We start from the raw sequence: 27,965 nt of genomic DNA, 5'->3' as shown, positions 1-27,965 counted from the left end.
TTATAGTGAGTATTAGCGGTTATAGTATTAGTGATTACAGTGAGTATTAGTAGTTATAGTGAGTATTAGTGGTTATAGTGAGTATTCCTTAAAATGTCCTTATGTTACAGTCAGACTTAAATGTTGAGGGACTTACACAAACACTAGTTTGATACATGCATGCTTTATGGCTTATTTGGTGGTGGATATAAATTAAGTCCGACTACAAAACCTGACACACAGCCAACTTCCTCTTTATGAAATTACAGATGGTTTAAAGATGTGTAATGAGACGACACACAACCTGTACCCAGTCACTGCCACACTGCTCATCTGCAGCTCGACACACACCTTACTACCTTTCTGCTCTGTCACATGAGTGTGAATTATTTATGTTTTTTGACATCTAAATTAAAAAAAAAAGACACCCGACTCTTTAAATCCACTATAGTTTATTTTTATACATATCTGTTTATATAATGAGACAAATATTGAGCACGGTATATACAGTAGGTCACATCTCATTAGCAAAATTGATATGCAGACAAAAATAGTAATATCGGTTCACGATAAACAACTCTTATTAAACACATAGCAAACGATGTTTGGCTAATCGCTAGTTTTGTTTCTTCACGGTTGAATACTGTGGGAACGTGGAGGCTACGGCCCGAAACCTTTTCCAAGCGCCGTGGTTTTTGGTGATAACATGGAGAGTTCAAAGAGGACGTGCTTATGTTTCTTTGTTTTCTGCCAGAGCTAGTCACGATGAAGACTGAAGAAGAAACATCGATACACAAGCTACGCAGAGAGAGAGGAGAAACCTGTAGCTATGCTTCCTTCTAGGGGCAGGCGCGTGGCGACACAGTCACGGTCAATGGCAACGGTCACATTAGCCTGCTAACGCCATTCACTATTGACTAATTGTGACCAAGAGCAGGCTTTCACATATGCTTCCCAACAGATATATACACAACATATGATTTATTAAACAGCATTATTTCATACGGTAGGTAACTGGTTCCTACATCCACAGTGAGAGAGATTGAATTTTAAAGACTCTAAAGTCTCAATGGTCTAAGCTGCTGAACATTCTGTGGTCTTAAAAAAGGACAATGAGAGCAAGGATATAATTAGAAACTTTATCACTTTTACACCAGCCATTCCTACAGCACAAGGAGCCACGCCCACTGATAGTGTCCAAGTCTCCGGGTCCTTCACAGTCCAGGAAAAACCTGTCCTTTACCAGAGTTACTAGTTAGACGTAGCGGGGAGAATAGAGCATTGTGATACGCGAGTTGAAGGCTGTAAGGTTTGAATGGGTGCCAAAGTGTGTGGTGGAGGTGGTTGCGAGAAAAGTAGGGGTAGGATTTGAGGGGGTGGAGAACCTCTGACATCATTAACCCCCTCCTTCAGTCAGGGAACTGGCAATGTGAGGTTCCACTGCTCTACATCCTCTGGATCTCAAAGAGACGGACATCGGTGTCGTACCATATCGGTGGGTCCACGTTACTACAAAAGAAGAAGGGGGAAAAAATTAAAACACAACTCAACCGATTTTTCCCAAAATAAATAACCATTCGCCAGAATACCGTACTCCCCTCCAGTGAAAGTCAAGTCATGTATCAGCTTGTTAACATGTCCGTGTGGTGTTTACACACTAGAACTACCATCATGAGGGAGATGAGCAGTAAGGGACCCATGTTGTCAATTTGCATCGTGGAGATTTTCAGCTGCAAGTGAGTAGAGGCCAATATATGCTTCTGGGTCAAAACTACGGCATACGTCCTGCATAGATCTGAACCCTGTGCTGTACCCTAGACGTAGCCGGACGTGCACCTCCCCAGAAATATAACTCCAAGTTATATCAAAGCAGACCGCAACGACTGTGACTTGTCCTTGTTGTGAGACGAACAAGGACCGAGCCGAAGCAACGAAGTCCAGAAATATGAACCACTCTTCTCCACACAACAAGGCAGCAGCAAATTCATGGCAAGAGAGTTTTTCTCAGACGCATGGAGGGGGACCAGCTTTGTATTTGTTGCTTTCCTAGTGCTGCGTGCAAACCACACTCCGTTACAATTATCATTCTACTACAGTGAACTTTACAGATTCATTCATTCATTATCTGTAACCGCTTTACCAATTCAGGGTCACGGTGGGTCCAGAGCCTACCTGGAATCATCGGGCGCAAGGCGGGAATACACCCTGGAGGGGGCGCCAGTACTTCACAGGGCAACACAGACACACACACATTCACTCACACCTACGGACACTTTTGAGTCGCCAATCCACCTACCAACGTGTGTTTTTGGACTGTGGGAGGAAACCGGAGCACCCGGAGGAAACCCACACGGACACGGGGAGAACACACCAACTCCTCACAGACAGTCACCCGGAGCGGGACTTGAACCCACAACCTCCAGGTCCCTGCGACATTACCTGCTGCGCCACCGTGCCACCAACTTTACAGATTTATAAAACTAATTCTACTACATTGTGGACTACATGGTGTGGAGGAAGATATTTGGGATTCAGCCCTGGTGGTTTGGTGGTGTAACTGCAGAATGATGCAGAAACCAACAGAAATAAAAAGGATAACAACGGTGTAAAGCCATTTAGATTTTGTTTTATAAATCTGTAAAGTGCACTGCGGCACTGGCTTTGCAGCAACTGAACCCAGAAACACAAGTCGTCCACGGTCCAGATTTTCAGACATGTGGGGATTTATTTTTCTTGAAAAAAACTTCTAAATATATCATAACAAACCGAGATGAGCTTTTAAAGGTTTTTGGGCATCTGCACTTGCCTAAAACATCAACAACAACAGAACAACACATTTAACATAGTAGTAGAGAACATCGTAGTCGAAGAAAGCTGCTGACAAAATTGTTAAAAGGATTTTTCTATCGCCAATGAGGACCTTAATGAGGCATAATCCCTGTGAAGACATTAGCTGTGTTTTTTTCTTTTTTGGCCGAGTGTTGAGTTGATGAGGTTCGTGTGTTTACGGGAGTCTACGACATTCTTGGAAGCTTACCGCAGGTAGACGACACCCCACATGTATGTGCGGAACCACATGGCAGTGCCGGCATTGGCCTGGTACTTTCGGATTAGGATGGGATGAGGGACAGGAAGAAGCCCCACAAGGGTGCCGTGCTGAAGGAATTTCAGGATCTCTGACTCATCTGTCAATCCCCTGTAAGCAAGAAAACAAATTAGACAGAGTTCTGCAACACTGACTCACACCGAGTGTATTTATCTTTTGTGATGATGATTATGCTTCTGTTACTTGTCGATGCAGATCTTCTCCACCTGGGGCACCAGAACCTGCAGCAGACGCATTATGGTCTGCAGCGGGAGTTTACTTTTCCAGGACAGCACCTGTGCCACAAATGTTACAGAGATTACAGTCGGTCCTCATCAGAACCATCCTTTCAGCAACATTAAGTAGAAACTAGATATTGCAAACCTATTCCCTATAGGGGAACACAACCTGTACAGGGCATCACACACTCACCCAACTTGTATCTACACTCATTGTCCATCGTCCATCAGAAAGATGAAAAGTCCTATCCTCTAGGATGCAGTTAAGGGACATGGCTTTGCTCAGATCAACCACAAAAAGGCAACAGCTGAGGAGCTGATTTTATTATTAATTTTGCAGATTGTACATCAGACCATTACATCCATTAAATCCATGGTGAGTTTGTTTTTGTCAGTTCTATCTATTGTTTATGCTGGTAATGACTCTCACAGGGGGCGTTGTGTTCATTTTCATTGTGGACTTGTTATACCGATGTTTTAAAATGCAGGATGCACAGGGCAGACATCAGGCTCATGGGTACTCTTGGTAAACAGCAAGAAAACCATGGCTTTAACAGACAGAACATAAAATATTGGAGCTGTTCCTTAACTTACATTAATTATGGCAGAGGCCTTCCACTGAGGTCAGAAACAGACTGCTACTCACCCACTCTGGTGTTGGGTTCCAGTACGTAGCAGCCGAGGATGCACTTGACAGACGTCTCCTTGCCATTTCTGCCTCTGTGTAGAAGACGTCCTGGAGAGAATGGGGGATTACCTTCAGATCATTGGCGTGTATTTAGAAGTATCTTCCATAAAAACTTTGACGTGTATCTGACGTGTATCGGAAAACTAACTGCAGAAGGACTTGTGATGTTTTTATTCAGCTGCACTGTTAGCAATGAATTCCGGGTAGGCTCCGGACCCACCGCGACCCTGAATCGGATGAGCAGTTTCAGACAATGAATGAATGAATGAATGTTAGCAATAAATAGTGATAATATCCTAAACCAATAAAAGCCTATAGTTATGAAGGAGTGGTTAGTAACGGTGATAAATTACACCTCACAACATGGCCCTTATTCAGCTAAACTGTAAAAACAAGCACAGACTTGACCACACAATCATCTGATACATGAAACTTATATAGGCCAAGAAACAAGATTAAATCTGAGCGCAGTTCGGAAATCAGTTCATGAAATGTGTGTGAAACCAAGCACCTCATTTACATGTCGTTCACATAAAATATGCTCAAATTCATGCAGATGTTTTGATTTAGAGCCAAATATAGGATAAAATTCAAAAGGCTTTGAGCCAATGGCTGTTCTCAGGCAGAGTTTGAGGTGCACAGCTCCCGTTTGACCAGTCTGAGTAGTTTTAAAATCATCATGACTGGAAAATGTGAAATACTAGAAAATACAAAAGATTTCTTTACGTCAGTGCACACGTACAAACAACTACACACATTTTGTTTTGGACTGCCATATGCACATTTACTAGTATTATTGCCATTTTCTATTTTTATTATTATTATTATTATTATATATCATATTGTTTGATTTGTAATTAAATAATGAAAAATTATTTATGTTGTTAAAGTTTTACATGGGCGGCACGGTGGAGCAGCAGGTAGGTGTCGCAGTCACACAGCTCCACGTGGGTTTCCTCCGGGTGACTGTCTGTGAGGAGTGTGGTGTGTTCTCCCTGTGTCTGCTTGGGTTTCCTCCGGGTGACTGTCTGTGAGGAGTGTGGTGTGTTCTCCCTGTATCTGCGTGGGTTTCCTCCGGGTGACTGTCTGTGAGGAGTGTGGTGTGTTCTCCCTGTGTCTGCGTGGGTTTCCTCCGGGTGACTGTCTGTGAGGAGTGTGGTGTGTTCTCCCTGTGTCTGCGTGGGTTTCCTCCGGGTGACTGTCTGTGAGGAGTGTGGTGTGTTCTCTCTGTGTCTGCGTGGGTTTCCTCCGGGTGACTGTCTGTGAGGAGTGTGGTGTGTTCTCCCTGTGTCTGCGTGGGTTTCCTCCGGGTGACTGTCTGTGAGGAGTGTGGTGTGTTCTCCCTGTATCTGCGTGGGTTTCCTCCGGGTGACTGTCTGTGAGGAGTGTGGTGTGTTCTCCCTGTGTCTGCGTGGGTTTCCTCCGGGTGACTGTCTGTGAGGAGTGTGGTGTGTTCTCCCTGTATCTGCGTGGGTTTCCTCCGGGTGACTGTCTGTGAGGAGTGTGGTGTGTTCTCTCTGTGTCTGCGTGGGTTTCCTCCGGGTGACTGTCAGTGAGGAGTGTGGTGTGTTCTCTCTGTGTCTGCGTGGGTTTCCTCCGGGTGACTGTCTGTGAGGAGTGTGGTGTGTTCTCCCTGTATCTGCGTGGGTTTCCTCCGGGTGACTGTCTGTGAGGAGTGTGGTGTGTTCTCTCTGTGTCTGCGTGGGTTTCCTCCGGGTGACTGTCTGTGAGGAGTGTGGTGTGTTCTCCCTGTATCTGCGTGGGTTTCCTCCGGGTGACTGTCTGTGAGGAATGTGATGTGTTCTCCCTGTGTCTGCGTGGGTTTCCTCCGGGTGACTGTCTGTGAGGGGTGTGATGTGTTCTCCCTGTGTCTGCGTGGGTTTCCTCCGGGTGACTGTCTGTGAGGAGTGTGGTGTGTTCTCCCTGTGTCTGCGTGGGTTTCCTCCGGGTGACTGTCTGTGAGGAGTGTGGTGTGTTCTCTCTGTGTCTGCGTGGGTTTCCTCCGGGTGACTGTCTGTGAGGAGTGTGGTGTGTTCTCCCTGTGTCTGCGTGGGTTTCCTCCGGGTGACTGTCTGTGAGGAGTGTGGTGTGTTCTCCCTGTATCTGCGTGGGTTTCCTCCGGGTGACTGTCTGTGAGGAGTGTGGTGTGTTCTCCCTGTGTCTGTGTGGGTTTCCTCCGGGTGACTGTCCGTGAGGAGTGTGGTGTGTTCTCTCTGTGTCTGCGTGGGTTTCCTCTGGGTGCTCCGGTTTCCTCCCACAATCCAAAAACACTTTTGGTGACTCAAAAGTGTCCGTAGGTGTGAATGTGAGAGTGTGTGAATGAAGTTTTACATTCAAATTTACATGCACTCATTTCAGATTCAACTTTGATCATAAAGACATGCCTGAGATGAACTTGAATACTTCATTCATTCATTCATTGTCTGTAACCCTTATCCAGTTCAGGGTCGCGGTGGGTCCGGAGCCCACCCGGAATCACTGGCCGCAAGACGGGAACACATCCTGGAGGGGGCGCCAGTCCCTCGCAGGGATGAACTTGAATACTAAAAAAGGACTTTGTTTGGGCTCATTTTAAGATGAAATTTGAATTAGCGTCAATTTTTGTATCCTTTCCGTTTTCTGAAATGACTTATAAACCCAAATGTCCTTTTCACTGTGTGCAAGTTTCCTAATAAATAAGTTCCTAATAAGAAAGAACGTAGTTCCTTCTAATGACACACTGCCATTTTGTCCAAAATAGGAATAAGCATAAAGTACATTTTAAAACTTTCCTAGCATTGCTAACTATTATCCACCCAGTTCCGCCCTGAGGTTTGCTAACATAGAGCCACTACAGTTGAACGTCAGGTGGAAGATGTTCTCGCTCAGTCACTGCTCACAAGAAGCCTCTCACCTCATTGTCTCTTCCTGAGTTGGACTCCGTGTCGCTGGCTCCAGTCACTCCGCTGTGCTCTGGGGAGCGTGGCGATTCCGTCTGGGGCACAGCAACCATGGTTCCATCTTCTGACACCTGGGACTTCTCTGTTAGTTTATCAATGCCTGCAGAGAAATGACCAAAAGCTGTTAACCTCTAGAGACTAATATTATATCCACAGCCAATTCAACACTTAAAAGTGTCCGTAGGTGTGAATGTGTGAGTGAAAGTGTGAGTGTGTGTCGTCCTGTGAAGGACTGGCGTCCCCGTTATTTTAGTCTCTGGTAATTATATCACACTGATTAGTTATTTCTGAATCTTTAATTTAAAGTTGGAAAACAGTGTCACACAAACAGTATGTGAGAGAGAGAGAGAGAGAGAGGGAGAGAGAGACAGAGAGAGAGAGAGACAGAGAGAGAGAGACACAGAAAGAGTGAAAGAGAGAGACAGAGTGAAAGAGAGAGACACGGAGAGAGAGAGAGAGACATACAGAGAAAGAGAGAAACAAAGAGAGAGAGACACGGAGAGAGAGAGAGAGAAAGAGAGAGGCATACAGAGAAAGAGAGAAACAGAAAGAGAGAGAGAGAGAAAGAGAGAGACATACAGAGAAAGAGAGAAACAGAAAGAGAGAGAGAGACGGAGAGAGTGAGAGAGAGAGAAAGAGAGAGACACACAGAGAAAGAGAGAAACAGAAAGAGAGAGCGACACAGGGAGAGAGTGAGAGAGAGAGAGACAGAGAAAGAGAGAGACACGGAGAGAGAGAGAGAAAGACAGAGAAAGAGAGAGACACACAGAGAAAGAGAGACACGGAGAGAGAAAGAGAGACACGGAGAGAGACAGAGAGAAAGAGAGAGAGAGAAAGAGAGAGACACAGAGAAAGAGAGAGAGAGACAGAGAGAAAGCAATCAATGATCAATATTTCCTCTCTGAAGCAGTAAAACTCTCTAATCCACAAATAAACTCCTCATTCCTGGGTTAACTTGGGTGTTAGCGCACGACAATACTGCTTTAATGAAAATGTGGGTTGTTACCTGGCATGGCAACAAGGCTGGCCTTCAAGGTCCCTGGCTCAGCAGGGACAGCTGGCCGAGACCCCTCCATGGACACCGTCTCCTGGGAGTTTGTGCGAGAGATGGCGTCTGGAGATTTTTTCTTTCTTTGCAGAGCCTTCTGGATGGATCCTGTGTCAGTGGGTAGATTCGCCAGCTGGTGGAAAACGCCACGCTTTCGGATGATGGCATACACCAGGTTACTGTTCCCTGGTGGAGAATGTATCACCATTACCATCCAAACACTAAATAAGCTTTATTAAAGTGTATAAAGGTGTTTCTATTGCAGTGTAGTGTGTAATCATTAATGCCTGGGACTAATGGGACTATTATTCTCTTGTTCTTGATTCCAGAATGATTCTGCCCTACAGTGGACGTAAAACATCTACCATCATGTCTTACCATCAAACTGGTACTGGATAATGTTATTGAAGGCCTCTAGGAGGAAGAAGACCAAATGGTGGTTCTGAGCAGAGGAGAACAGGAACCAGTTGGTGGAGAAGGCTTCCAGGAGATGTAAGAGTTTATTGGCTGCCACCATGGACAGGCTCTTCAGGTATGGAGACACTGGACGATAAAAGGGCACCGTTAGATGAAGAATGTGTTCACAAAAACATGTAAAATTCAGAGAGAAATCGGTGAAAGGGGAGAGCCACACCTATTACCAAAGACCCTGTCGAAATCTAAATCACAGCGTTCGATATTTAAGGTTAAACTTATATAGCGCTTTTCTAAAACCCAAGGATGCTTTACAATCAACACTTATCTGGGCACACACACTGGGCCAATCCATATCTGGGCACACACACAATCACTCACACACCAGGACAGTTATTACAGAAGCCAAATCACCTAACCTCCATGTTTTGGGATGATATGTTTGCTGCATTATGTATAGCTTAGTCCTTCAATAAAAAGAGCCTTTTCTACTGTAGGTCAAAGCGTCCTCTTCTTATAGCATTATGAATATATATATTTTTTTGTGTGCAGTAGTTTTTGCACTGATTTCAAGTATGTTTTGAGATATAGCAGGGGGTCGTGGTTTGGATGTGCAGGCCTTTCCCAAATGTAATACAGGGGGTCCTCGGGTTACGTCAGTCCCAAGTTACGGTGTTTTCGTGGTTACGACACATCTCCCATTTACTGTATAAAGCCTTGTTTCGACTTACGTGGTTTTGCGTCGTAAACGTCGTAACGTGAACTTCGTGTTTGGTGCGACGCGGCGGAAGAATACACGGTTACGCGGCTCGGGACCGAGGAGGATATGTGTGAGGATAGGATCAGTGCTTACAGTATGTTATTTACGTACAGTATGTACGTAGGTTCCGAAAATCGGTTTACGACGCAACGTAATTAATTATGATTGTCATGTGTTAAAAAAAACATTTGAAATATGATAAAACTATCAAGATTTTCACAAACCATCAACTCGAACACAACTCCAAATGTTGGACCAATTGTGCCGAAAAGTGGAGAGTAATTCTGATGCGGAACGGATGGACCTTTGATGTCTTTCATCACACTTACCGTTCACTACAATGGTGAGCAGGCAGTCATAGAGCGGCTGCAAACGCTGGTGGCCACTAGTGATGATCTTGTGGAAAACCTGAAGAAATTGGGTTTGAGATTGGTAAAAAAAAAAAATGATACTTGAATGTGTGTGATTTTTAAACCAAAAAATTCCAGTGCAAGGCAACATTTCTGTATAATTTTTTTAGAATAATTACAACACATTCTAAAACTCTTTGTAGATTTTAAAGCTGTGTTGACTTCATACCCAGGACATTTATTATGTTCTTTTATTTTCCCACATTTCTGTAATGAAACATCACATATATTCACCTTAAGGGAACACAACTGGACTTTGTTGGTCATTAAAAAAAACAATATTATCCAGGTTTCAACTACAGAATCCTGTGATAAAGCTTCACGCTTCATAGTTTAACTCTTCTAGACCATCAGGATTCTTGAAGTGAATGGGAAACGCCGAGAAATGTTCTCAGACGGTACGTGTTGCCCTTTAATGACTCAGTGTATTAAGAATAAGTGTGAGTAAAGCATTGTGTACATATTAATATAATTTTCTCGAGTTCTGTCTCAGTGCTTTTACCTCAGAACCCATTTGGGCTACTCGTCACATACCGACAAAACCCGACTGCGCTGCCCTATCGCCCAACATCACGGATATGGCTTTGCTAATGTAAAACAAAAGCAAGAACGAAGGACAGATTGGGCCTCACCACAACGAGGAGGTCAGCATGCGTGCCAGTGAAGACGGGAATGTCCATAGGGACATGAAGAGAGTAGGGTTTGTTCAGACGCACGCCAAAATTCCTCTCTCCACTCAGCAGCAGCAGGATGAACACGCCGATGTGCATGAGACCAACACGAGCTAGGGACCAGTACGTTGAAGTCAGTTTTACTGACAGAACATTTAAATGCCAACATTTGACATACACAACAGTAGATGCAAAAGTGGCAAAATCACAGAACCCTGAGAAATAAAACACTGACGCTCACCCGCACATTTAGTCCAAGAAACAACATTCAGCGTACTCACACTGGTCAGCCCTGGCATCATTCAGATAGTAGAGAATAGGGACCAGGACATCCAGCACGTCGCTGCTCTTCAACACGAAGAAGAGGAATTTCTGAAGCACAGAAAAATAAATAACGTCCATTAAACAAGAGCTGTTTCTCATGAATGCAATGCCACAGTGTGTGGTTTTTAAAGATTTTGAAAACCTCTCGTTTGGAAATATATGTAATTGTAAAGTCACGTGAGCTTTGGACTCCCACTGAGGAGATGGATCTTATTTCTGAGCAGTGTTTGTGTGACTTTAACAGAAAACTCCAAACAAATCTTATCCAACACTCTAGACTTTACACAATATACACAGCAGCACTGATTCCTAGCGTATTCCTCCTAATTCATTCATTCATTATCTGTAACCCTTATCCAATTCAGGGTCGCGGTGGGTCCAGAGCCTACCTGGAATCATTGGGCACAAGGCGGGAATACACCCTGGAGGGGGTGCCAGTCCTTCACAGGGCAACACACACTCACACACACACATTCACTCACACCTACGGACACTTTTGAGTTGCCAATCCACCTACCAACTGTGGGAGGAAACCGGAGCACTCGGAGGAAACCCACACCACACTCCTCACAGACAGTCACCCGGAGGAAACCCACGCAGACACAGGGAGAACACACCACACTCCTCACAGACAGTCACCCGGAGGAAACCCACGCAGACACAGAGAGAACACACCACACTCCTCACAGACAGTCACCCGGAGGAAACCCACGCAGACACAGAGAGAACACACCACACTCCTCAGACAGTCACCAGGAGGAAACCCACACAGACACAGAGAGAACACACCACACTCCTCAGACAGTCACCCGGAGGAAACCCACGCAGACACAGAGAGAACACACCACATTCCTCACAGACAGTCACCCGGAGGAAACCCACGCAGACACAGGGAGAACACACCACACTCCTCACAGACAGTCACCCGGAGGAAACCCACGCAGACACAGGGAGAACACACCACACTCCTCACCGACAGTCACCCAGAGCGGGAATCGAACCCACAACCTCCAGGACCCTGGAGCTGTGTGACTGCGACACCTACCTGCTCCGCCACCGAGCCCCCCTCCTAATTCAGTGAATTTTTATTCAAATTTAAACAAAAACAATCCATAGTGTTGCTTTACGTAGATCAAAGTGGTATCATACTTTGTTAAAATCACAGAGCTTCCAGAAGAGGACCAGCAGCTCCTGGTGGAACTGGATCTTTTTGGTGGAGTTGGGGAGGTAAGTCTGAGTGAGCGGGTTCGTCAGCAAGCGAGCCAGACCTTTCAGCACAAAGTCATAATCCTGGAGGCAAACAGAGAGACAATGTCCTCTTACGAGTTAAGAAACAAACAACACGTTTAAGGAGGGATTGCCGTGATACGTACCTCCTCCCTGTGAATTCGTGACAGGTAGTTCACAAACAGATTATCTGGACCTGCAGACTGCAAACATGGACAGAAACATAACAACAATCTTTAACGTTAACATGCTGCTAAACTTAAATGTGAAACTAAACTGTTGCAGCTCCATTAGTCTCTAGTTATTTAGAGTGCAATGTTTGTTGGATAAAATGTAGCTATACATTTCAGACACTTTGTGTATTTGCTTTGTACACTTTTTTTTTTGCACCTGTGTGTGTGTGAGAGAGTGTGTGTGTGTGTGTGTGTGCTGAAGGTGTGGCAGTGCTCCTACATCCTGCTCGTCCATGCTGGAGGGGGAGGGAGGGCGGTGGGTTTGGCCTCCTTCGTGCTCCAGCGTGACAATGAGGATCTGAACGGCCTGCTCCACCAGCTGCTCCCGGTAGTCCGAGAAGAGGAGGTGGTTGTAGGGAATGCCGTAGCCCACGGGGTCATACGCACACACCACATTGATCAGAGAGGTGAACAGGGGCAGGGCGTGCCTGGAGGGAGCGCACACACACACACAGACACGCAAAAATGTCGCAAAGGCTTTTTTAAAATCACTGACACGTTTAGACAGGTCACAGGTCAAATTCTGTAATTAGCACTGAATATGAATATGTATTTTGAAAAGATAAATAGCTGGATAAACCATATCCGACATGTCAAACCATTTACTGGTGCGTAGACTTCAAGAACGTCTTCAAAATCAAGAAAAGCAAAGTCTGCATTCTCAAATCTGAGTCTTCAAAGATTTATTTTGCTACAAAAAACTGGGCACGCTCACAAAGAGCTGACTCTCAAAGTTGATCACAGTTTGCCCTGAGCCTTTAGGTCAATTTTAAAAAGCAATAACGAAAAACAGAAAATGCCAATCCATATTTCAATCTTAAAATATATAAATAAACAAATAAATAATTCAAATTTTATTTAGCAATGAATATCAGGAAATAACACATTGTCCGATTTCTGATTTGAAAACTAAAGAAAATTACTGGGAAACAAAAACAGGAAAATGCTCCATCTGTAAGTGATCGGGACGAGTCAGGCCTTGTGCACTTTAATTGGACTATGGCTCTAGCTCTGTCCAGGATAAAATTGAGGGCAGCTCTGAACAGTGAGAGCAGAATCTATGAGGTGGACAAACGAGGTAGGCGTGTCTAATAGAGTGGACAGTGTGTCGACACAGACTCAAGCAGCACTGTTGTGTCTGATCCACTCAAACTATAAACGATCACAGATCAATGGATTGTGGCTAATGTGACTAAGGATTAACAAAGGTTTAAACTTTCATCACATAGTAACTCAAAAATACACGTCTAGTTCCTGAAGCTAGGAAAGTGCGATATGTATTTCAGGCATTTAACAAACAAACAGTAAAGATTAATGTATCCAAATGAGCTTCACTGACTACTACTATGTAAACTTTATCTCTGTAAATGTTTATGCCTTAATCTAAGCTTCACCTGTTCTCTGTGGAACAAAAGAAGGTGACCCAGGGGTTGAGGATGTTTCCATCAGATGACGGTGGCAGATACATGGCCTCTGAGAAACACGTTAGCAACAGCCTCAGCAGCTCTGTCCTGCAGACCCACAACACACACAAGGTCAAAGGTTAATATCCGATTTCTAATGCTGTGTTTTTATTACAAATATTCTTGAGAAGAAACTACTTCCTTTTGGCTTTTTTGTCTGACCTTTGCTTCTTTAATTTTGAATTTACAGCCGCAGCCGAGTTAATATAGCAACAATCTTGCCTCAGACTTGCTGCGTCAATTATCTCAAATAGACTTGACCAAAATTGACCTGGGGGCATTTTACTGAATAGCAGACTGTGTATAGGCCACGCCCCCAATGAATCCTCTCATTATCAGTGGAGAAAAACAAGGTCAATGTATATACATTTTTTCCTGATGAAAATCTACCGTCGTTGTAGCAAATCATCTTTATAAATAAATAAATAATCATTTTAGTAGGACAGTGATCAGCACTTTAGCTTTTTTATGAAACATTAATTCACAATGCTTTTAAACCAGCAGAAATTCATTCATTCATCAGTTGTCTGTAACCCTTATCCAGTTCAGGACGGCGGTGGGTCCGGAGCCTACCCGGAATCATTGGGTGCAAGGTGGGAACATACCCTGGAGGACGCGCCAGTCCTTTAAAGAGTGACACACATTCACTCACACCTATGGACACTTTTGAGTCTCCAATCCACCTACCAACGTGTGTTTTTGGAGCGTGGGGGAAACCGGAGCACCCGGAGGAAACCCATGCAGACACAGGGAGAACACACCACACTCCTCACAGACAGTCACCCGGAGGAAACCCACGCAGACACAGGGAGAACACACCACACTCCTCACAGACAGTCACCCGGACGAAACCCACGCAGACACAGGGAGAACACACCACACTCCTCACAGACAGTCACCCGGAGGAAACCCACGCAGACACAGAGAGAACACACCACACTACACACAGACAGTCACCCGGAGGAAACTCACGCAGACACAGAGAGAACACACCACACTCCTCACAGACAGTCACCCGGAGGAAACTCACGCAGACACAGAGAGAACACACCACACTCCTCACAGACAGCCACTCGGAGGAAACCCACGCAGACACAGAGAGAACACACCACACTCCTCACAGACAGTCACTCGGAGGAAACCAACGCAGACACAGGGAGAACACACCACACTCCTCACAGACAGTCACCGGGAGGAAACCCATGCAGACACAGAGAGAACACACCACACTCCTCACAGACAGTCACCCGGAGGAAACCCACGCAGACACAGGGAGAACACACCACACTCCACATAGACAGTCACCCGGAGGAAACCCATGCAGACACAGGGAGAACACACCACACCCCTCACAGACAGTCACCCGGACGAAACCCACACAGACACAAGGAGAACACACCACACTCCTCACAGACAGTCACCCGAAGGAAACCCACGCAGACACAGGGAGAACACACCACACTCCTCACAGACAGTCACTCGGAGGAAACCAACGCAGACACAGGGAGAACACACCACACTCCTCACAGACAGTCACCCGGACGAAACCCACACAGACACAAGGAGAACACACCACACTCCTCACAGACAGTCACCCGGAGGAAACCCACGCAGACACAGGGAGAACACACCACACTCCTCACAGACAGTCACTCGGAGGAAACCAACGCAGACACAGGGAGAACACACCACACTCCTCACAGACAGTCACCGGGAGGAAACCCATGCAGACACAGAGAGAACACACCACACTCCTCACAGACAGTCACCCGGAGGAAACCCACGCAGACACAGGGAGAACACACCACACTCCACATAGACAGTCACCCGGAGGAAACCCATGCAGACACAGGGAGAACACACCACACTCCTCACAGACAGTCACCCGGAGGAAACCCACGCAGACACAGGGAGAACACACCACACTCCTCATAGACAGTCACCCGGAGGAAACCCATGCAGACACAGGGAGAACACACCACACTCCTCACAGACAGTCACCCGGACGAAACCCACACAGACACAAGGAGAACACACCACACTCCTCACAGACAGTCACCCGGAGGAAACCCACGCAGACACAGGGAGAACACACCACACTCCTCACAGACAGTCACCCGGAGCGGGACTCAAACCCACAACCTCCAGGTCCCTGGAGCTGTGACAGAGACACTACCTGCTGCACCATAGCGTCACCCTTACAGCAGAAATATTATATTAAATTTGCACACAATCTGGATCTGATTCCAAAATACTGTTATCAACATGGAAAACCGTGTGATGTGCTGTGAAGGTAAAAACAGTTCAAATGAAATACATTTTTGACAAGACCATGAAGCTCCAGTGGATACTATAAAGGTCTTTTTTCATCTTCTACATTTCAGTGCAGGGAAAACTGCGTAAACTGGATTTTTTAGGAGGCTATAGCTTTATCGCAGGCTTCATTTGTTAGTTGTGTGAACTCACTTGTCACTGGCTCATTCAAACAATAGACCTGAGATACAGATCACCGTAAACAGGCTTTATGTGGCGGTTACTGATTAAAAGGTTTCCATGACAACAGTCCTCTGGAAAAAGAAGCCTGCTCGATTCTGTGCTCACCTGTTCAGGTCATGAATGTAGTTGAGTGGGGGTGACTGAGCAAAGCCCACCCCCGCCTCCCAGATGTACTCACAGCTGTCCAAAGACTGCATGTCCTCAGCAGAGTCCTGTCAATGAGAGCAGTAACATGTCAGTGTACACTATTCAAATGATTCTCACACTTTTACTGATAAGGAGCACATCTATGTCGGTGATAAGTGATGCTTTGACTCAGTCCAGTGACAGTGTGCATTGTACAAAAGTGAGAGACACGTTTTCATTTATTACATGTTCATTTGCCATTATTTATTATACATTTTCAAAGACATTGGCATTGGAATCTGAGAAAAATCTAAAATAAAAATCCACATGTTTTCAATCCTTACACTGTAAGAAGACAACTCCACTCTCTACTCTGAGTCTGTCAAGAAACCATTACTAATACAACATTTGCAAACCAAACAAAGCAGCCAGGTAAAGAATGGTCTGAGCTCTGGAGCAGCCAAATCTAAACCTCACTGAATACGTCTCGGATTATTTGGACTGTGCGTAAAAGCAAATCCAAACAAATTCACATACTCACTGCACTATCAGGCTTGGAAAGTGTGGGAAAATATCTCATTATTACTTTACTTTCAAAAACAAGCAAGTCACAGTAGAGTGAAGGACACTGTATTAAAAAGCAAAGGATGGACAAGAAACTAAATATATTATTCATTCATTCATTCATTATCTGTAACCCTTATCCAGTTCAGGGTCACGGTGGGTCCAGAGCCTACCTGGAATCATTGGGCGCAAGGCGGGAATACACCCTGGAGGGGGCGCCAGTCTTTCACAGGGCAACACACACACACACATTCACTCACACACTCACACCTACGGACACTTTTGAGTTGCCAATCCACCTACCAACATGTGTTTTTTGGATTGTGGGAGAAAACCGGAGCACCCAGAGGAAACCCACACGGACACAGGGAGAACACACCACACTCCTCACAGACAGTCACCCAGAGGAAACCCACGCAGACACAGGGAGAACACACCACACTCCTCACAGACAGTCACCCAGAGGAAACCCACGCAGACACAGGGAGAACACACCACACTCCTCACAGACAGTCACCCGGAGGAAACCCACGCAGACACAGAGAGAACACACCACACTCCTCACAGACAGTCACCCGGAGGAAACCCACGCAGACACAGGGAGAACACACCACACTCCTCACAGACAGTCACCCGGAGGAAACCCACGCAGACACAGAGAGAACACACCACACTCCTCACAGACAGTCACCCGGAGGAAACCCACGCAGACACAGAGAGAACACACCACACTCCTCACAGACAGTCACCCGGAGGAAACCCACGCAGACACAGAGAGAACACACCACACTCCTCACAGACAGTCACCCGGAGGAAACCCACGCAGACACAGAGAGAACACACCACACTCCTCACAGACAGTCACCCGGAGGAAACCCACGCAGACACAGAGAGAACACACCACACTCCTCACAGACAGTCACCCGGAGCGGGAATCGAACCCACAACCTCCAGGCACCTGGAGCTGTGTGACTTATTCCTCCCTTTACTTAAGGGTTCATTTAAATGGAAGTAAAAAAATGAAGGGTTAGTCTATGACTCTTGTAGCATGCGGCATGGCGACCGAAGAAAAACAACCAAACATGATGCTCAAACAACTGACTCAATTGCAAAATAAATGAAGGAAAATAATGCAGAGCTGTTCTAGAGAGTGCTTGGTAAATTCAAAGCAAATGCGATACCGATGCATACTGTCTTTGCCCTGAGCACAAACACACTCAGCTACCACTTCATGAATTGTTTTCTGTGGCACGAGTCGAGACCCTGTTGAAGGCATTACATAATTCCACACTACTACTGCTTCACTACAGTTAGCATGCTTCACAGGCAAGGTGAGCAAGCCGCACAGTTACACAACACTGATTGTAGCAATGCTTTTGCTGCTATGCTCAAAATGGTGTCACGCTAATATGAGTCAGTTAGTGAGAGTTGAAATGGTTAAAGGTGATGTTCACAATTTTAATCCAATGCACTTTTTTTTAATAAAAAAGAGAATCCTCTTTCCTCTTATTTGCTAGCGCTCCTGTCTTTTTGTTCACTGGAAAAAGGTCCAGTGTTTGTATGCAACCCTGGCTCAGTAAACGGGGAAACAAACTAAACACCTCTGTTCGAACTGACTCAGGAGCGCTCCCTCGCTCAACTTCCTACACAGGTTCCACCAAGAAATGGTATCTGGATCCGTTCGGATGGTGGGGAGGAATTCCGAACGTTGAAAAGCTTGACAAGAGATGAGGATGTTGCTGTGTTTCCGCTCCATATTTGGGTAAGGTTTACTTATTTTAGCTGTTACAGCTACATTACTTAAGGTGGATGAAAGTAAACGCAGACTGAAAATGTTACAAAATGAAACAACTCGAGTTACAAGTGAGTATTCAGTGAATAAAAACTTACAGACAAGTTAATCTTCAAACAGAGTAAAGCTACAGGAAGTTCCTCTAACGTACCGTTCCACCTTAAAATAAGTCACATTACTTAAGGTGGAACTGGCTTCAAATTCAGGAGACAGTTAACTCCAGGAAAATAAATGCATACCAAACAACACAGTTTGAGTTACAAGCGGCAAGCTACTTTCAGCTTCTTAATCAACACCGTTCCACATTAAAAGAAACCCACGCAGACACAGAGAGAACACACCACACTCCTCACAGACAGTCACCCGGAGCGGGAATCGAACCCACAACCTCCAGGCACCTGGAGCTGTGTGACTTATTCCTCCCTTTACTTAAGGGTTCATTTAAATGGAAGTAAAAAAATGAAGGGTTAGTCTATGACTCTTGTAGCATGCGGCATGGCGACCGAAGAAAAACAACCAAACATGATGCTCAAACAACTGACTCAATTGCAAAATAAATGAAGGAAAATAATGCAGAGCTGTTCTAGAGAGTGCTTGGTAAATTCAAAGCACACAAAGCCCTTATTTAACCTCTATCCCCACCTTAATGCCACCCCCTGAAAAGCACACATGCACTCTTTCCTACGTTTGGTACATTTTAATTGAACACATCTACTTCCTCATACCATAGGCTAGCTTGCCTCATCAGTAACGCTTTAAAGGGAGCAGTAAAATGGAGGCTGATCTTGTTTGCATATGAATGAAGTAACATTAGGGACTCTGGCCAAGTGTAGAGGACAGAAATAACTGCAGTAAAGTAGTGAAGGCGTGACTTGGCAAAAAAAAAATGAACAGGGAACTCACTCACCGGGCCTCCTCTCTTATGGCTCTGCACAGTGAAGTCCGGGCAAAAGAGCAGGTCAGCGATGGCCAGCAGGAGTGACTCTGCCAGTGGCCGAGCTCCTTCATCGTCATCATCCATCTCGTCCATCTGTTGACACCAAATAATTAAAACGATAGCTCAGTATGAGTGAATCCTAATAGGGGTTGTATGTTTCTTGAAATATTACCTGTTTTCTAGTACTTTTCATTTATTATAAGCACTTAACAGAAGCCTGTGTGTCTTCTAACAAACGGCAGCATTGTTTTGCGTCTGGGAGAGATTTTTCTCAAATATAACAATGGTAACTTAAAGGTGGCATTCACAATTTTAATCAAAATACTTTATCCCAATATGTTTCAACACAATTTGCTAGCTCTTCAGTCAGTTTTAAACTCGAGCAGCCCTGCTGTGTCTGATCCACTCGTACAAGAGCAATACACACTAACACCACCACATCAGTGTCACTGCAGCACTGACAAGGATCCACCACCCGAATCATACCTGCTCTGTGGGGGTCCTAACCACTGAAGAGCAGGCTGCAATGCGGATACGAAAGTATGCAGAGCAACAGGTCGAGTACAGTCTGCAACCGTAGAACTACAAAGTGCTCCTGTACCGTTTTCCGTGCTCGTTGTGTTTGTTTTGCTCAGGTTAACCAGTCGTGGGGTTGGTAAGTGCTCCCAGACTCACTCGAAAAAGAAGAGGATTCTAGATGCGATACCGATGCATACTGTCTTTGCCCTGAGCACAAACACACTCAGCTACCACTTCATGAATTGTTTTCTGTGGCACGAGTCGAGACCCTGTTGAAGGCATTACATAATTCCACACTACTACTGCTTCACTACAGTTAGCATGCTTCACAGGCAAGGTGAGCAAGCCGCACAGTTACACAACACTGATTGTAGCAATGCTTTTGCTGCTATGCTCAAAATGGTGTCACGCTAATATGAGTCAGTTAGTGAGAGTTGAAATGGTTAAAGGTGATGTTCACAATTTTAATCCAATGCACTTTTTTTTAATAAAAAAGAGAATCCTCTTTCCTCTTATTTGCTAGCGCTCCTGTCTTTTTGTTCACTGGAAAAAGGTCCAGTGTTTGTATGCAACCCTGGCTCAGTAAACGGGGAAACAAACTAAACACCTCTGTTCGAACTGACTCAGGAGCGCTCCCTCGCTCAACTTCCTACACAGGTTCCACCAAGAAATGGTATCTGGATCCGTTCGGATGGTGGGGAGGAATTCCGAACGTTGAAAAGCTTGACAAGAGATGAGGATGTTGCTGTGTTTCCGCTCCATATTTGGGTAAGGTTTACTTATTTTAGCTGTTACAGCTACATTACTTAAGGTGGATGAAAGTAAACGCAGACTGAAAATGTTACAAAATGAAACAACTCGAGTTACAAGTGAGTATTCAGTGAATAAAAACTTACAGACAAGTTAATCTTCAAACAGAGTAAAGCTACAGGAAGTTCCTCTAACGTACCGTTCCACCTTAAAATAAGTCACATTACTTAAGGTGGAACTGGCTTCAAATTCAGGAGACAGTTAACTCCAGGAAAATAAATGCATACCAAACAACACAGTTTGAGTTACAAGCGGCAAGCTACTTTCAGCTTCTTAATCAACACCGTTCCACATTAAAAGACGCAGAGCTTCTAAATGAACAGGTGGAAAGAGGAGTTGGTTTTGCTCTGAGAACAATAGGTATCTACAATCACATATGTTGCCTTTATTCGTGACAGGAACCAGAAGCAACACTGTCTGGACACTAGCCATTGTGTGTACTCTCCAATAAAGATGTGGTTTCAAGTCCAGACACATGAGTCACTGACATGCAAGTCCCTACACCTGGTTCCCTCCATGCTAACACTTCATTAAAGTGTCACTCACAGCAGCGGAGGGCACTCCTAATGAAGGGAGAGGGTTGCAGCGTGTGGGTGAAATTTGGGACACCCTTATCATACTCCAGCACAAGGAGGAAGTGCCTGTCACCACAGATAGGGACGCACACCCTCTGTTCGCCAGGCTGTGCTCTCATTACCGCAGGAAAATGAAAATGTTCCAGATTTAAACATGCTTTAATACGTCTTTACAGGAAAAAAGATCACAGTCCATTTGTGCATACATTAAAGCCAAAGTGGAACCAAAACATGGTGTTTCTCCTGTTTTGTTGAACACACTGTAGATAACGTCGACTTCCCACTGCCTAATAATTATGTTGGGACCGTCCTCAACGAGGCAGGCCCTCCATGGGAATGCACAAACCGAGGCAGAGTGGACAGGCCAACAGAGCAGAAGCCAGGGGGCTAACTTCCTGACTAGCATTTTCAAATGGTGTGACTCACAGCTCAGTTTATCCTTGTACACTTCACTTACTCAATGTGATTCACCACTCTGCACTTTGCATAAGCGCAGACAAACACTCATGCGGGATGACGCTTCCTTAATCTCGAGCAGGTCATGATTATTAAACTCAAATCATCTACTAAAGTCACTGTGGTTCAAGTCTGAGCTGGGGCTTTTCCTTCTTTTTAATTCACGTATAAAACGACACACAATTTGCTTTCGACAGCGATGTGTTTCTTTGGGTAATATTTAAAAAACATCTTGTGTTGTAGCTTCAAAACGATCACACCACAAAAAACAAGTAGGTCTCTTGTCTGTAAAGTCGGCCAACGTCTGGAAAAATACACCGCTAAAGGTTGTGGCTGACCCAGGATTGTTTTTTTTGTTTTTCATATGCTAATGAATAAAGCTACACAAAATAGTGGGAGCTGATCTTAGACCAGTTCCCTTGCTTCAAGACACCTGATACACAAAGGCCAGCCTCCTGAAAAACACAGACTAACCTTTTTTCCCCTCATTCCCTCAAAGAACAGTCTATGAGCAGAGGCTGGGTAAAATAAACATTAAAACCAAATTAAACTTAAAAAATGGATAGGGATACCTGGAATTCATCATGGTTTTACGTGTTTGATGCTTATGGATAACGTCTGCAATGTTTAATTTCACTAGCATTGCTACAAAACCAATAAAAAAAAAAAGTACAAATGAATAGGTATGTAATGACAATGCCATCAACAACTACGCAGTTTATTTCATTGTTTACCACTTCTCTGGGCTTTTCTTTTCCAATTTTTATGATTTCTATGATACACCCCAAAGCATGTGATCATCATGAAAACAAATACACAGAGTTGCATTACCCACCCCCTGTAGTAGCACAGCCGTGCTCTGTATACGCCACACTACAGCAACCCACCATTCAGAAGACGTTTGCATAAGTCCACCAAAGAGGGTCTGCCACCCAGTTCCTTTCACTTCTATCTGGAAAATCAATGCACATCCCAAAGTAACAGAGAAGCCTCCATCGTACTCACCCCTGCTCGACCAGCGCCGGGCACAGTGGACCAGAAGAAGCCTCTCCAGTCCTGGTCCTCAAAGATGTAGGGCAAGATGCGAGTGAGGATACGGGTGCAGTTCAATACCACCTGCTTCTCACGCTCACTGGGACAGCCCGACTCAGCCGCCTGCACCAGCTTCTCTACCGCCTGGGGAGGTCAGACGGGCAATGAGTGGGTAGAAGAACAAGAACTGGAACATCTAAACAGTTTATAAAATGTATGCGATTTTTCTCCATTACCCCAAATGCAGTCGATTAAAGTGAGAGCATCTTTAGGTTTGCACCAATGTCAACAACAAGCATTGACTGTTTTCATTGTAGAATAGGTATTTGTTAAACTCGGTATGCGTTTAAATCATGTTCAATACAATTCTCAAACTAAGATTTCCAGCATGTTCTTACCAACCGAGGGACATCAGAGATTGACGTATTTTCTGAAATAATAACCTCACATTTTAGAGACTTTGAACACTGTATTAAAGCTGTATTTTTGTTAAAGACGGCACGTCTGTGTCAGTGGATATTGATGGGTTCAGGATCATCATTTATTTTTAGCTGCTCGCCTTGAAAGGGAAATGAAAATAGCTAGGATCAGAATCATATTGGCATAATCCAATAGGTATAGACCAGTGGCGGATGCTGGTCTTTCAAGGAGGGGAAGCTCAATTTCGGCCTACATCATAAAATGTGTCGGTTTATTTATACGTAAATTCTACCCTCCGTTCCTTTTTAAGAAAATGATCTGTGACCCTGTCGTACCAACAAGGCGTCTTTTCCAGGGACTTGACTAGTGTCCTCTCAATGGCCAGCAGAGCTAGGCTGCTTAAACGGCCTTGGCCCATGTGAAGTGTGTCCGCCTGTGAGTGCTTTGTGACGGTGGAGGGGCTCAGCAGCACCCGCTAGAAACTGCGATAGAAGTCAGAAAGAGTGATAGAAGTCAGTCTCCAAACACAAGCAGCTGCAAAAAACCCACCAGAAATAGAAGCTCGATTTGTCACCAGTTGTTTTTAACAAAGAAAATGCCACTAAGAGGATTAAGAAAAGTCTCCGGTTCAACTCAGAACAGAATGAAAATGTAATGCTCCCACGGATCTTTACACCAAAGGATCGCTGATTCGCTCATTTCGCTGTCAATCAAAAAGGGATTCAGCCTCAGACAGATCATCCAATCATCACGCAGAAGCTGAGCGTCCGGGCCAGCCGAGGCCAGCCCACTGCCCCATAGACCCCCAGAGATGCTTAGCGTCCGATGGGCGGGACAAAGCCCAGCATTTATCCAATGACTCGTCTCGTTTCGCTGCACTTCGCTGCTTCGTATTGAACTCTGTGGACTCTGTGTTTAAAGCACTGTGAAGCTGCGGGAATGATTGAGAGGAAAGCCGCGTCTTTACCAGTGATAAGAAGCTGATTCTGAACAAAAGTTGAGTGCGTTGTAGTGCATATTTATTCAATGACATGTACACACAGCAGTATATATTTGATCACTTATTTTTTGACATTTTAGGGGAAGCTGAGCTTCCCTTGCAGTCTTAGAGCAATCTCCTCTGATATATATTTACACTTCCTTTTAATGTAATCCAGGTAGATGTATTTTTTTCCATATTCCATATAGATATTGACCTAGACTCATAATTCCCATATCGGAACATAACCAAAACATATGTAGTATGTTTATCAGCCAATATTCATGTCAGTACTGGAAATAAAATGAGGCATTATGTAAGCTCTAATTTTAATAGATGAAAATTGCAAATAACAAACCTGTTGTCAGGGAGATCAAAGAGACCGCCCCCACATGGACAGATAAAACAGTTTAAATCCCAGTACGCTTCCTAAATTCGGAAGAGAATTGTGATTCTGAGCAATGAAAATGGTCGTGGAGAATAAGGAGGGCTGGTAAATGACTTAGGATCAATTTCACCTTACTGAGCTATAGGTGAAAGACCAATGAAAGAGGCCATTCATATCCATATGGACAAAGGGGAGTTGATCCCAGATCAACGGCCTTAGTGGGAGATACTTGATAAATGAAGGCCCAGCACTGGTTCTTTTGGACACCTGAAAAGTGAAAATGAGATTCTGAGGTGTTTTATTTTTTCTGTTGATATGGAGCTTCAAAAGGAAGCAGACGACTGGAGTCAGGAAGGGAAACACAGACTGCTTTCCTGTCCCTGCATGGTGTGGGCACTACTTACACCCAAAGAATCTCTGCCTCGAATGAATGAAAACAAAACCAAGTAACACAGCCTTGCGTCTACAGGTCCAGCTCCTCAAAGACTTCCCTTTGTGCTTTGGTATCTCACAGTCATGCGGTTTTCTTCAAATCAATATGAGCCCCATGGTTTGTTTTAACTTACAATCATTCCAACCCACCTTGTAACACAGGGTTGCCAGATTGGAGGGGGATTCCTCCCTCACTGCTCGGATCTCTGCAGCAGGCACAAGGGCAAAAACGTCCTGCACTGTGGTGGCACTGTCGGCCCAGAACTGGTCCCAGAAGGCGTCATCTGTAGCTTCCACTGGCTGTGAGGAAAAGGAGTTTCAACTGAGTACTTTGGCCACAACAAAATATCTAATTCTGCTTATGCGAGTTTTGTGAACTGCATACTTCAGATAAACCTTTAGATAAATAGTTATTCTTCAGAAACCTTATTAGGAATTGTCTCATTTAGTTTCTTTGTCATTATCTTAAGAACAATTAAGAAGAATTTAACTATAACCAGTATTTTGCATTACAAAACATTGAATTAATTAATTCATTCATTCATTGTATGTAACGCTTATCCAATTCCGGGTGGAGGTGGGTCCAGAGCCTACCCGGAATCACTGGGTGCAAGGCTGGAACACACCCTGGAGGGGGCGCCAGTCCTTCACAGGGCGAGACACACACACATATTCACACCTACGGTCACTTTTGAGTCGCCACTGCACCTACCAACGCAGCACCTGGAGGAAACCCACGCAGACACAGGGAGAACACACCACACTCCTCACACTCAGTCACCTGGAGGAAACCAACGCGGACACAGGGAGAACACACCACACTCCTCACAGACAGTCACCCGGAGGAAACCCACGCAGACACAGGGAGAACACACCACACTCCTCACACTCAGTCACCCGGAGGAAACCCACGCAGACACAGGGAGAACACACCACACTCCTCACAGACAGTCACCCGGAGGAAACCCACGCAGACACAGGGAGAACACACCACACTCCTCACAGACAGTCACCCGGAAGAAAACCCACGCAGTCACAGGGAGAACACACCACACTCCTCACAGACAGTCACCCGGAAGAAAACCCACGCAGACACAGGGAGAACACACCACACTCCTCACAGACAGTCACCCGGAAGAAAACCCACGCAGTCACAGGGAGAACACACCACACTCCTCACAGACAGTCACCCGGAGGAAACCCACGCAGACACAGGGAGAACACACCACACTCCTCACAGACAGTCACCCGGAGCAAGACTCGAACCCACAACCTCCAGGACCCTGGAGCTGTGACAGAGACACTACCGGCTGTACCATTCTAAAATGATTATAATTATAAAACATAAATAAATATTAATTATTTAATATGAATAAATTAATAATATTAACGTGTTTCATGTTAAACCCTGTCAGGAGTCCGTGTATTTCTCACCACTCCGTACCATAAGCTTTCTGTGAGAGCTTTGAAACCTGTTAAACACTTTCGACGTCTGGTTCCACAGAGAACAGTTTTGTTTACACGTCATAACCAAACACGTGAATTTTAAAAAATGACTGGAGTTCTCCTTTAATTCAGGTGTGACACACACACAGAACGAATAACAGCATTAAAGTAAGGCTATATCGTGATACACCAGTAGATAACACTACATCACATTCGGTGACTCTGGCCCACGCGTGACCGAGCTCAAAGAGCCGATTCTTTACCGAGTGAAGCTAAAATCTCGCGTCATCATTGAAGCAAGACTCCGGTTGAATCAGCGTCAAACCTGACACGGTTTTCTGCATTTAATTCACACTCAGACAAAATGTCCGTTTGCCAAATTATAAACAACAGCTTATACTCGAGCCTAGGGGGCAATAAACTGAAAGGCGTTGAATTAAACTGCAGGGAAATAATGAACAACACGTTGCGCCAATGAAGCTGGGAGCAATGACGCCGAGGGAAACTGAAGGCGATTAGAAATCGGACACTGAGCAATTTCACTCTCACGCTCAGTGTTCCTGAGAAATTCACGAGTAAAACCGAGGCTGGGAGCTAAAAACCGCTCGGCAGGTGCAGGGTGTTTATTATTATAGAGATTGTAGGGAGATTTTATCGAGAGAACACATGAAAGCGCGTTAAATATCGACTACAACAGTCTTGATTCCCACAGCAGGTAAATGTACGTGTGCGCCTTGAACGCGTTTATTTCTAATGGATGTTAATGTTGCGGAGGTCTCTCTCTCTCTCGGTGAAGTCTCCATCTGTTACAGTGAAACCTCGTTAAAGCAGCTCAAACGCAGACAGATAAACCCCCACCTGCGTCTTCGTGGTCAGTTGTATCACCGCTTTCCTGAATTTCAGCTTCGAGTCCGTGTTGCCCATGTTTTCTCCCTGTTTTTATTTCTAAGGACACAGACCCAGCTCTAATCCTCCACACCAGCTCTCGCCTCCTGCCTGCGTCATCGGCGGGGGGGCGGGGACTGAGCTTCCGGCTTCCACGCGCCGCGCACTGTTGCTACGAGCGACACTCCTGATGTGATCCAGATGTTTTCAGTAACCGTTGTTTATATAGATGTTCGTGAATACAGAGGCAACAAAAGATGGGATATGTTTATCAACAGGTGAACAGTCGGTTGGAGTTGGTGTTCTTGAAGCAGGACTAATACGGTTCTGAGCAACTTTGGGCAAAAGTGTGATGGATGAACCATGCATCTTCACACTGGCAGGTCTTGTGGGGAGTCAGGCACTGCTTAGTACTTACAAAAAAGGAGTCCAAAGGAAACACAACCGGGTCAAGGGCACCCAAAGCTTGGGGAGTGGAGGGTAGCCTAACTGTCTGGTCTGATCCCAAGGGTGTAGATTTGCTCTTGACATTCGTAGGGACCTATGAATCTACCCGCCATATGCCAGTTTATTTTTTCCTCTTTTTGATCCTTGATAAAATGATAAAGAGCCGATATGATACATATTA

The 27,965-nt window shown here is 45.0% G+C and overlaps 1 protein-coding gene across 2 annotated transcripts; it reads right to left on the bottom strand.

Annotated features, from left to right (window-relative positions):
- Positions 1-429: 429 nt before the first annotated feature.
- Positions 430-27,464, bottom strand: hid1a (HID1 domain containing a). Of its 2 annotated transcripts, none has more exons than XM_066642471.1 (19): positions 27,311-27,464; positions 25,157-25,306; positions 22,761-22,931; positions 19,366-19,488; positions 16,082-16,188; positions 13,412-13,528; positions 12,238-12,445; positions 11,931-11,987; positions 11,707-11,847; positions 10,515-10,605; positions 10,195-10,346; positions 9,482-9,560; positions 8,357-8,521; positions 7,937-8,164; positions 6,885-7,030; positions 3,950-4,039; positions 3,269-3,360; positions 3,017-3,175; positions 430-1,488 (listed from the first exon to the last, which is right to left on the bottom strand). In XM_066642471.1, the coding sequence occupies exons 1-19, from the start codon at positions 27,374-27,376 to the stop codon at positions 1,425-1,427; spliced, it is 2,406 nt and encodes an 801-aa protein (XP_066498568.1). In that variant the 5' UTR covers positions 27,377-27,464; the 3' UTR covers positions 430-1,424. The 2 variants fall into 2 exon arrangements, with proteins under 2 accessions (XP_066498568.1, XP_066498567.1); XM_066642470.1 differs by lacking the exon at positions 27,311-27,464 and adding an exon at positions 26,451-26,579.
- Positions 27,465-27,965: the final 501 nt, after the last annotated feature.

Source organism: Hoplias malabaricus, chromosome 13, assembly GCF_029633855.1.
Source record: "Hoplias malabaricus isolate fHopMal1 chromosome 13, fHopMal1.hap1, whole genome shotgun sequence".
Classification (NCBI taxonomy): Eukaryota; Metazoa; Chordata; class Actinopteri; order Characiformes; family Erythrinidae; genus Hoplias; species Hoplias malabaricus.
The sequence above is the reverse complement of the archived record's forward strand: the minus strand, read 5'-3'. Positions and strand labels throughout refer to the sequence as shown.

What these genes read in the sequence shown, in the direction of transcription:
- hid1a (XM_066642470.1), bottom strand. Translation starts at nt 26,534, where the DNA reads ATGACGTGTAAACAAAACTGTTCTCTGTGGAACCAGACGTCGAAAGTG. An exon ending in AGCTCTGTGATTTTAACAAA is followed by an intron (nt 10,606 to 11,706) that starts GTATGATACCAC and finishes TCTGTGCTTCAG; the next exon opens with AAATTCCTCTTCTTCGTGTT. An exon ending in GAGAAGATCTGCATCGACAA is followed by an intron (nt 3,176 to 3,268) that starts GTAACAGAAGCA and finishes TCTTGCTTACAG; the next exon opens with GGGATTGACAGATGAGTCAG.